Source organism: Dermochelys coriacea, chromosome 11, assembly GCF_009764565.3.
Source record: "Dermochelys coriacea isolate rDerCor1 chromosome 11, rDerCor1.pri.v4, whole genome shotgun sequence".
Classification (NCBI taxonomy): Eukaryota; Metazoa; Chordata; order Testudines; family Dermochelyidae; genus Dermochelys; species Dermochelys coriacea.
In genome coordinates this window covers 70,032,819-70,044,591 of record NC_050078.2, presented here as the reverse complement: position 1 = coordinate 70,044,591, position 11,773 = coordinate 70,032,819, and the positions used below count along the sequence as shown (strand labels likewise).

Below are 11,773 nucleotides of genomic sequence, written 5' to 3'. Positions count from 1 at the left end.
AATGGACTTGAATGGGGCCAGGATTTCTCCATAAATATTTTCACGTCAGTGTAATTCCTCCACGCACGCAGGTCTGCAGTTTTACAACAATCAATAGCACACAACACAGCTCACCTCAGAAAGGAAAAGACAAAATAAGGTAAATGTTCATCATTAGTGAACTCGTTAGTTATTGAGCTGTTAGTGCTCACCTCCAGCTCTAGCTCAATGATGCCAGCTCCACTGACCACTTGTTCAATTGTCAAACAAGTACGCTCGTGCTTTCTGCCACACTGCCCAACATGAGTGGGAGGCACTCCCTGTAAACGGCCACTACACCACCTCATTATCCTCCTCCTCACAACTCTCCTTTGCCGTGGTGCCTACAAAAAACCTGACAACAGATAGCGGTGGGTGTGCTGAGACCACTCCCTATCATACTAACATCGTCTCCGTGTTTTCTTGTACTCCGGTCTGTTTTCCTCTATCCAATTATTGTCTCGTCTTACGTCTCCAGCTGCTGTATAGTTCTGACTCCCAGCTCAGGCAAGACGTACACGTACTAGCTCTGCTGGAGCCACCACGCTAAAGATAGCAGTGTGGCCAGGTCGGTATGGGCAGAGGCTCGGGCTAACCACCCAAGTACATACATAGGATGTTAGATGAAACTGTACTCAGGAGGACAGCCTGAGACGCCACCCATGCCTCTGTGGTCACACTGCTATTTCTAGCATGCTACCTTGATCCGAGCTAGCTCATGTACGTCTGCATGAGCTGGGAATTAGACCTCCCAGCAGCAGAGCAGCCATACTCTTACATGGTAATCTCCTTGGAGCAGGGACCATCTGTTTGCTCTGGGTTTGTACAGTGCTCAGCACACTGGGGACCTGATCCAAGACTAAGGCTTCTAGGGGCGATGGTAATACACATATAAATAATAAAGATGCTGCTATGACTTAAAACTGAAATGATAACACTATATATAATACAGAGCCTTTTAGCAGAAAAGCTGAGAGAGCAAAGTGGTTTTCACAAACATAAATTAAGGATCCTAAACCCATTTAAGGTCATCCAGTATTATCCCATTTCACTCAAGCCAATGAGTTGCAGGCCCTCATCTTATCCTTAGCTACCTTGAACCTTTACTCACAGGAGTAACACAATTCACTTCAGTGGGATTACTCAAGTCAGCAAGACCCAGATCCTTAATGGGGGAGTTGGGCCGCTCCGCTCCTTCGAGGATCGGGGCCACAGCGCTCCACAAATGCGAAAGCGGGTTGTGTCAGTCGGGCCCTGAACTTGTGAGGGACACAAGCCAGGCCCCCCCCCGAGTGTAAATCGTCCTCGTGCTGGGGAAGGGGCACGGGCACGCCCTCGCCCTCCTTGCCTCGCCAGAGAGCTGCCAGCACGGGGAGGGGGGTGACTTCAGGCAGGGGAGTCGCTTCGCCGGGGCCGAGCCCGGGGCTCCCAGGCGGCTTCCTCGGCCGCCGCGGGACTCGTTTATCGCTCCGCGAGGCGGCGGCCAGTGCTTGCAGCGGGCCAGTTACGGCCTCTCCGGCTCGGTCCCGGGCTAGCAGCGCAGCGGGGCCCGGCCGTGATCGCGGGGCGGGCGGGGACAGAAAGGCGCAGGAGGGGCGGGGGGGAGCTGGGGTTTCCCTCCCTCGTGATGCCAGGAGCCGGCTGGGATTTCCCCGCCCCGCGGGCGAGCGGCTGGAGCTCCCGGGGGGCGGCGGCCCATGCGCAGCGGGCCAGGGGAAGCCCGGCGCCGGGCAGACGCGCTCGGCCGGCAGGGCGCCCGGGGGGCTGCGCGGGGCCGGAGGCCGCCTAGGGTCGCGTCCGGCGGGGGCAGAGCCGCGGCGGCTCCATGGGGCTGCGGGACTGGCTGGGCGCGCTCTGCTGCTGCCGCCGCCGCCCGGGGGATGCTGCGCGGGCGGAGAAGGAGCCGCTGGTCAGGTAAGGGGCAGGGCGGGTCCCCCGGGCCCCAGCCCCGCAACCAGCCCCGAGCCTTTGGGCTGCCCCCGCTGGCGCCCAAAGCCGGCTCCGGAGTGCCGGATCGGGTCCCCCCGCCTCGGCTTCCTCGGGCACCTGCGGCGGCCCACGCCCGAGAGATCGGCGGCGGCTGCGGCGCGGCGGAGTGCGGGGGAGCTCGGCAGGCGGAGGGCCAGAGGAAGGGGCGTCTGTCTGGTGCGGGTCTTGGCCGTTTCCCTAAGTAAAGGGCAGGGAACAGACTTGGCTGAGATCTAGGGACAACGATTTGTTTCTCTTTTAAAAAAAAAAAAAAATAGACCCAGTTTGGTCCCTGGATGCGTCGGTCCCCGAGGGTTGCTGGGCTGATTTGTGTGTAAAGCGGAGGGACCGCAGGTTGGAAAGAGCAGGAAGTTTTTATGGCTCTTCAGAGTGAAAAGGTTTGGTCGCGCTCAGCGCTGGGATTCCCGTGGCTGGGGCAGGGACTGGAACAGCCCAACCTGTAAAGGTTCTAATCTTAACTTCCTGCAAAGGCCACGGTTGATAGAAGTGGCTTCTAGCCCACGAAAGCTTATGCCCAAATAAATGTGTTAGTCTCTCAGGTGCCCCCAAAGACTCCTCATGGTTTGTTTTTGCTGATGCAGACTAACACAGCTACCACTCTGAAACCGGTTTACAACCTGACACTGGTATCACCGCCCACTGGCACATGATATAATTTAGTGTGTGTATGTATGTGTATGTATGTATGTATGTGTGTATATATATATATATATATATATATATATATATATATATATTTTTTTTTTACAGCAGATAACTTTGGAGGGGGTGAGTGAGAATTATCCAGGTTCATTTTATACCAGCAACGATTGCTTAATAAAGTACTTAGAAATGTGAGTGAATGCAGATGCTTGAGGGTATGATGTACATTTACTGTCAATTTAAGTTACATGCTATAGAGAATCTGCTGCAAAATCATTCCCACTGGAAATCTGGAATAAAGGCCGATTTCTTAGTCCTACTTTAAACAGGATTCTTATTAAGTAGAATTACTTAATTCTGTTAGAATTTCTAGAGGGAGTCAAGAAGTATATGGGTAAGCGTGATCCACTTGATATGATGTACTTGGATTTTCAGAAAGCTTTTGACAAAGCTCCTCATCAAAGGCTCTTAAGGAAACTAAGCAGCCATGAGACAAGAGGAAAGGTCCTGTCATGGATCAATAACTGGTTAAAAGTTGGGGAGGGAAGGGGAAGGGTAGGAATAAACAGTCCATTCTTAGAATGGAGAGACGTGACCAGTGGGGTGCCCCTCAAGGAACTGTACTGTGCGACATATTCATTAATGGTCTGGAAAAGGGGTGAACAGTGAGGTAGCAAAGTTTGCAGATGATACAACGTAATCTAAGATACCCAATTCCTCGCAGTCTGCTTTCGATTTACAGGGAGATCTAACGAAACTGGATGACTAGGCAATAAAATGTAGATGAAATACAACATTCATAAATGCAAAGTAATGCATAGTGGGATTATTTTTTCTAACTATACTTTTATAATGATGGATGGTAACTGTTAATTTAGAACTCAAGAAAGAGATCTTGGAGTCACAGTGGATAGTTCTCTGAAAGCTTCCACTCAATGCACAGTAGCAATCAAAAAGGCTAACTGGATATGAGGAACTGTTCGGAAAGGGATAGAAAATAAGACCGAAGGTGTCAAAATACCACTTAAATCCATGATGTTCCCACACCTTGAATGCTGTGTCCAATTTGGTCATCACATCTTAAAAAAGATATACTGGAAAAGGTACAGAGAAGGGTAACATAAATGATCAAGGTATGGGATGGCTTCTGTATGGGGAGAGTCTAAAAAGATTAAACCAGTTCAGCTTAGACAAGAGACCATTAAGGGGGGGATACGATAGAGGTCTATAAAGTCATGTTTGGTGTGGAACAGAAGTGTTTTTACCATTTCACAAAAATGGTACAAAATACAAAAACCCAGGGTCACTTGAAGAATTTAATAGGCAGCAGGTTTAATATGAACAAGAGGAAGTAGTTTTTCACACAAGTAACCCGTGGAACTCATTGCTGGGGGATGTTGTAATGGCCAAATATAGAACTGGATAAGTTCATACAGGGTAGGTCCATCAGTGGCTATTGGCCAAGATGGTCAGGGACACAACCCCATGCTCGAGGTGACCCTAAACCTCTGATTGCCAGAAGCCAGGAGTGGAAGACTGGGGTGGATCACTCCATAAGTGCCCTGTTCTGTGCATTCCTCTTGAAGCTCTGATAAGGGCCACTTATCATGGTCTGACTCGGGATGGCAGCTCTTATGTTCTAAATAGCCAGAGTATTAAGAGGGCATGTCATGAGTTTATTGGTCTCAATAAAAGCAGTAGCAGCAGCTAGAACTACTATGTAAAACTTCATATAAAAGGAGCTAGTCTCCTTTTGAAATTCCTATCCCTAGTCACTAAGGCTATTCTTCCTAAAGAATAGAATCCCTTTTTTTAAAAAAGGGATTAAGACTCTGTGTGAGGAGATTATGATCTTTCATTAATACAAAAAGAAAAGGAGTACTTGTGGCACCTTAGAGACTAACAAATTTATTAGAGCATAAGCTTTCGTGAGCTACAGCTCACTTCATCAGATGCTGAGCTGTAGCTCACGAAAGCTTATGCTCTAATAAATTTGTTAGTCTCTAAGGTGCCACAAGTACTCCTTTTCTTTTTGCGAATATAGACTAACACGGCTGCTACTCTGAAACCTTTCATTAATACAGTATCATTAAAATTAAATGTCCTGAAACTGACTCAAACTTAGTATTTCATGTCAAATGTTCTAAATATTCATGTTATGTAATCCATTTTATTAGTGGCTTCCCCAAGCATTAGTAATACAACCTGCTCTGCTCTTGTCCACTCTACCCAAATGCTGCTTCTCTAGGAGCACCATTTGGTGTTTGAGTTTTAACGCTGACATCTAGCTTTTGTCCGGTCAGGGAATGGCACACCTTAAACAATAGGATTAGACTGTAAAGCTTGGGTCAGTGGAGTAAATCATTCTTAGCATGTGGCTTAATTCAGTTGATTAACCCTTATGGTATTTTTCAGAGTAGCAGCTGTGTTAGTCTGTATTCGCAAAAAGAAAAGCAGTACTTGTGGCACCTTAGAGACTAACAAATTTATTAGAGCATAAGCTTTCGTGAGCTACAGCTCACTTCATCGTATTTGTTGTTCATCCAACAACTGACAGATACATTCCTGGCCACGTGCTATGAATCAGTTACATTTTAACTGGCAATATTGACCACATGAGCAGTAAACAGCTCTTCTCTAGGTATTTACAATGTTTTTTTCCATAACATACAGAATAGGAGAGGTGCTTGCAGTACACTTAGGAGAGCTTGTGTTGTAGTTTTTATAGTGGTAACCACTAAATTCAGCATCTGTCAGCATTCACCACGCAGGTGGTGTTCAAGATGCTGGTATTACCTCCCTATTCTAAAGGCCTGATCCAGTAATTGCTACATGTTGAACTCCTATAGATTAGGTGATGAGTTGTGGTATCAGTTACCATTGTGACAGGTTTCAGAATAGCAGCCGTGTTAGTCTGTATCCACAAAAAGAACGGGTGTACTTGTGGCACCTCAGAGACTAACAAATTTATTTGAGCATAAGCTTTCGTGGGCTACAGCCCACTTCATTGGACGCATAGAATGGAACATATAGATAGATACAGATACACATACATACAGAGAACATGGAAAGGTGGAGTAAGCGGCCAGTTAATTAAGATGAACTATTATCAGCAGGAGGGAAAAAAACCTTGTGCAGTGATAATCAAGATGGCCATTTAGACAGTTGACAAGAAGGTGTGAGGATACTTAACATGGGGAAATAGATTCAATATGTGTAATGACCCAGCCACTCCCAGTCTCTATTCAAACCCAAATTAATGGTATCTAGTTTGCATATTAATTCAAGCTCAGCAGTTTCTTGTTGGAGTTTGTTTTTGAAGCTTTTCTGTTGCAAAATTGCCACCTTTAAATCTTTTACTGAGTGGCCAGAGAGGTTGAAGTGTTCTACCAGTTTTTGAATGTTATGATTCCTGATGTCAGATTTATGTCCATTTAGTCTTTTGCACAGAGACTGTCCGGTTTGGCCAATGTACAGGTCATTACACATATTGAATCTATTTCCCCATGTTAAGTATCCTCACACCTTCTTGTCAACTGTCTAAAACTGTCTAATCCATTTTGGTTATCACTACACAAGTTTTTTTTCTCCTGCTGATAATAGCTCATCTTAATTAATTGGCCTCTTACTCCACCTTTCCATGTTCTCTGTATGTATGTATATCTATGTCTATTTATTTATCTTCTTACGATATGTTCCATTCTATGCAGCTGATGAAGTGGGCTGTAGCCCACGAAAGCTTATGCTCAAATTTGTTAGTCTCTAAGGTGCCACAAGTACTCCTGTTCTAGTTACCATTGTGTGGTAGAGGCTAGCTTTATGGAGACTGTTGTATATGCTAGATCTTAACATATTTTAATGCAATATATTTAATTAAATGAATCTACATCTGTGTCTAAGGTAGATTCTATGGTGATGAACACATTAGAAAGGCCCTGGGGGTTTTTCGCCTTCCTCTGTAGCATGGGGCACGGGTCACTTGCTGGAGGATTCTCTGCACCTTGAAGTCTTTAAACCAGGATTTGAGGACTTCAGTAGCTCAGACATAGGTGAGAGGTTTATTGCAGGAGTGGCTGGGAGAGATTCTGTGGCCTGCATTGTGCAGGAGGTCAGACTAGGTGATCATAATGGTCCCTTCTGACCTTAATATCTATAAATCTATATATTTGTGTCCATTTCTATTTAAAGTCTTACACTAGGTAGGAGAGACCTAGACTTTGAACAAAAGGGGGCTCCATTCTTGCCTTCTTAGGATTTGGGTGCTAATGGCTGTACCCCTTGCATGCAAATACCCTGGGTCAGATTCTCTAGTTCACTAGGACTTTAAGGCCCCAATCCTACACAAGATTTACTCATGTACTTAATGCACTGAGTAGTCCCACTGACTTCAGTGTGACTGATCACTGTGTAGTTAAGCATGTGCAGTAAGGCCTCTGATCTTGTGCACCCATTATCCCATTGATGTCAATGGGATTGTTCACACATACTAGTCAGCATAAAGCTGGCAGAATTTGGCCTTTCGTTAATGTGATACAAGAATTCTACAGCACTCCCCTGGTGATCTTTATTTTCACTCTCTGTATAGTAATCTCTGATTTTTTTACAAATTTCATTTAAAAAAAACACTTTTTTCAGTTTTATAAAAGCATCAGAGGTATATTGCACCTTCAGTTTCTTCTTTTTTGCAAATGGTGCATGCATGACTTAAAATGCTTCAGATTTTGTCTGAAAATGGCAAAAACAATTTCTCCCTCAGTTGTCTGAATTAGGACTTTGATCCTGCAAAGCACATGCATAACTTTGAGCGCTCTGAATAGTCTCCTTGAAGTCTGTGCAAAGTGAAGCATTTGAATAAAATGTTTCATGATTGGGGCGCTTAAGGTACAACTCACGGAGACCACTGCGACTGTGCGTCGACGTATTTGTTAGTCTCTAAGGTGCCACAAGTACTCCTTTTCTTTTTGAGAATACAGACTAACACGGCTGCTATTCTGAAACCAGTGGTAAGTATGGGTGTAAGTCTCTGCAGGATCCAGGTTATGCTCTGTTTCTAGTGCCATGTCACATACATGAACCCCTCTTTACCACTGGGCCGGTGAGCAAGTAGCCAAGGTTCTGGACAGGTTGGTCAGACCACACTGAAGCACTCTCGGCCATGGAATTGCCCCTCAGGTACTCAAGCTGCAGTCACACCTCATGATTAGTATAAACATACACAGTTTCTGCAGACATATTTCAGAGGCTTATATAAACTGTGCTGTGAAGGGAGAGGAGGCACTTCAATCTCCAGGGCTGTCAAAGCAGCACCAATGTGACCTAGAGGCACTTCAGCTGCAGAAGACCCACGTAGTTGGACTCTCTGTGGATGAACTGTGCAAGCGTGGAGGGTCAGACATCCTTGACGCATGCTGGAGCAGAGTGCAGAGTTTCAGCCTGGTGACTGGAGTAGCAGTTGCTTGCAGCACTTCTCCTTCCCACCCTCCTCCTAACGTCACTTGGGCTATTAGAGCCTGATCCAAAGCCTCCTGAAGTCAAAGGGAGCTATGTGGGCGAAATCTTTCCGCTGACTTGGCTAACTGTGGCTCTCCAGGCCTTTGCATAGGATAACCAATTCAATAGACTTGCCTAGGCCTAATCCAGAGACCACCTCCCTAGATGGGGAGAATCTCTCTATTTTTAATAAACAGGAGTACTTGTGGCACCTTAGAGACTCTTAGGTGCCACAAGTACTCCTGTTCTTTTTGCGGATACAGACTAATATGGCTGCTGCTCTGAAATCTATTTTTAATTAGCAAGTCCAGGACTTCAGTGGCATGGACGTGACAAATGAAGGTGGGAAGCAATATGGATTTAACTGTCCTGAGTTCTTGCTTCTAAATATGCTACCTAAATAATAACGCAGATAGACATTTAATCCTGACCTTGGTGCACGCAGCTACAGGAAATTCCCATTAACTTAATGAAAGTTAAGCACCTGCCTCGAGAGAGGAATAGTCCCTTATTGTTTCATTATCTTGCAAAGCCTTGTGAGTCTTCAGTTTGTGAGCTGATTGCATGGAACACCTTTCTTTAGTAACACATGATAGTGATGATCCTGTTAGATAATGCTGGCTTTTCACAGGAAATCCTATAGAAGCACGTCTATCTGACTGCCACCTTGTCTCATGAGTCCTTCCTTGCTATTAGTGTCACCACAACCCAGTAGCCATTATTTGAAAGAGTTGCACTTTTGTTTAAACTGAGGACCTTGCAGCCATTTTTTGATTGGTTGGCATTTCAGCTCCTGTAACTGGGTTTTAGAAGATTATTCTGGCGGATCTAATTCCCGAATAAGTGAGTTTTGAATGAAAATCATTAAAACTTCCCCAAACCCCATCTGAAGGGTACCAACCAAATTAAAATAACATATTACTCAACTGGTGTTAGAGAGGGAGAGAGAGATTTTTTTCCCAATATAGTAAAGTCTTGCTCTAGAAAATGGTGAAATCTAGCAAGGCAGAGCTTTCAGTCTAAATGAATTGCTCAGCATTTAATGTAACCTTTGTAAATGGCAGACTGTGATTTAAAAATTGGTTTGGTAGCCTCTTCCATCAAACACAAGAAACGCGTGGTAATCTGTCTCGCTCTGAAGGTGAGCCCTCTGGAAGAAGGGGGCCTTCTCAGGCAGCAGCTGAATGGAGAGAATTGAAGCTCTTAGAGTAGATAATACGTTCTCAAATATTGAAAGCTTCTTGGAGCAGTAACCTGTTTATGAAACACTAACTCGGCAATTGCTGGATAGAGGCCAGGCCGGGCAATGCGCCAAATGCCCTCAACTTGGCTTCTGTACCTGGGAGGGGGGGGGTGGTGGTGGTGGTGGTGGTGATCTAGTGCTGGTTTTCCCCCATGTCTTCCTTCTAAATGTCACGTAGGAGGATACAGCACTATAGGAATATGGGGTCTCTGCGAGTTATGTGGTGTCCCATGTGCCTTCGGAAGTGAGGAATACATTTAAAAAAAAAAAAATTCAAGACCAGTGGCTGGGATTGTCTTAGCACTTGGAACACAAGGTTTCTGAACCCATTAGGATGGGTTCAGCCCTGTATTCTTTTACAGGAGACAAAATGAGTACTAAATGCTGTGGGCTGATAAGTGGGAGCAATTCCACTGAAGGCAATAAGGTTGTGGCTGCCTTATTCCAGCAGTTAATCTCATCCTATGGGAGACTTTTTGTAATGATACCTTAGAAGCTGAGAACCTGTCTCGCCTGCATGGACACTTAAAACAACCCCTCCTGGCTCTAGCAGGCATTTGCTCCAGCATCCCAACAATATCCCTACTTGTACAGTCTTGTGTAGTGTGCTACATGAGGAGATACTACTGCCCTCCACCCCAGAAGTGGCTGCATTTCAGTCACACTATGTGGAGCACTTCCTGGGCTGGAAAAAGGCATTGCTGCTATAAAAGTATGAATAACAAAATATTTGAGATTCACACCTGGCTTTGTTTCGACCCGACTAATTGAACTTTAAGTGACTGTGATTTAGATCTTGTACTTCTCTGAAGTTGGTCCAAAAAGATGATGATGGCATGGTGCAGAATTTCCTGAGCTGTTCATCTTACATCAGCCCAGCGAGTAAAACTTTGCTCACACTTAAGATCAAATCAGGGTGTATAATTGAAATGCACCTTGAAAACATATTAAAATGTAGCAAGCATGCTGATTTTAGTTATGACATCTTGGTCCTGTTTGAAATTAAGAGCAAAACTCCAATTAATCTTAATGGGAGCAGGGTTGCACCTTAAATGAAGTGTTTGGGATATAAAGTAGTGAAGTCCAGAAAGATTTAATTTGGAAATGGCTTTACTCAACACATGCCAGCACTAATCTAGAAATAATGGTGTTGTGCCATCCTTGCCTCTGAAGTTTCTTTCCTTGCCTTATTTGTTAATTATAGTTTGCAAGAGATCAAGCTACAGGTAATACAAGGAAAAACAGTTTTCTGGCCTAGCAGAAGCCTAAATAACCTTCCTGTATGGATATTTAAGGTAAAGTATAAAAAAAGATTCTTTACAAGCTAGCAGTCCTATAAAAATAGTTTATAAGGGGCTTTATTCACAGGCAAAATGCCTTTAGGGTTGTTAATGACTGTACTGAACAAAAAAAATTTAAAGCACTAAATTTAAGGGAGCAAATAGTATAAATATTAGGTCCAGTCAGCTTGTCCCTCACAAGAATTGAGCAGATTTACTTCTCACCTTTCTGAATCCCCATCTGATATTATTTCTTTAAATGTAAGGGGTAATTTGAAAATACCTACAAAAAAGATCTAGTCACCTTGATTAAGAAAACTGCATTAGTGTTACAACAAGAGTGGAAATCTGTCAACTTCATGAAAAAACTCGCACAGATACAGACAGACATCATCTTCCTCTCCAAATGCAAACAGATGGACATCATACCGAAAGGACTGAAGGTAAAAAATCCATTACAATCTACATACCACACAGACTATGCTGACAGCTTGTGCCACACACTCTCAAGGAAACTGCGGAACCACCTGATCAACATCCTCTACAGCAAACAGGGAAAGATTAAGAATGAGCTCTCAAAACTGGATACTCTCATAAAGAACCAACCTTCCACACAAACTTCCTCGTGGCTGGACTTTACAAAAACTAGACAAGCCATTTACAAAACACACTTTGATTCTCTACAAAAGAAAAAGGACACTAAGCTATCTAAACTACTATATGCCACAAGGGGCCACAACAATGGTTCCCGTAACCCACCCAGCAATATTGTTAATCTATCCAACTATACTCTTAGCCCAGCGGAAGAATCTGTCCTATCTCGGGGCCTCTCCTTTTGCCCCTCCACCCCCACGAACATGATACAGTTCTGTGGTGACCTAGAATCCTATTTTCGACGTCTCAGACTCAAGGAATATTTCCAACACACCTCTGACCAACATATTAACCCACAGAGACCTTTCTGCCAACACTACAAAAAGAAGGATTCTAGGTGGACTCCTCCTGAAGGTCGAAACAGCAGCCTGGATTTCTACATAGACTGCTTCCGCCGACGTGCACGAGCTGAAATTGTGGAAAAGCAGCATCGCTTACCCCATAACCTCAGCCATGC

At 44.6% G+C, this 11,773-nt stretch overlaps 1 protein-coding gene across 1 annotated transcript in view; it reads left to right on the top strand.

The window, feature by feature from the left end:
* Positions 1 to 1,751: 1,751 nt before the first annotated feature.
* Positions 1,752 to 11,773, top strand: part of MREG (melanoregulin) — a 45,262-nt gene continuing 35,240 nt past the window's right edge. Inside the window, exon 1 of the mRNA XM_038421934.2 lies at positions 1,752 to 1,932. Within this exon, the coding sequence (XP_038277862.1) occupies positions 1,844 to 1,932 (89 nt within the window). The 5' untranslated portion in view covers positions 1,752 to 1,843. The remainder of the gene's footprint in view (positions 1,933 to 11,773) is intronic.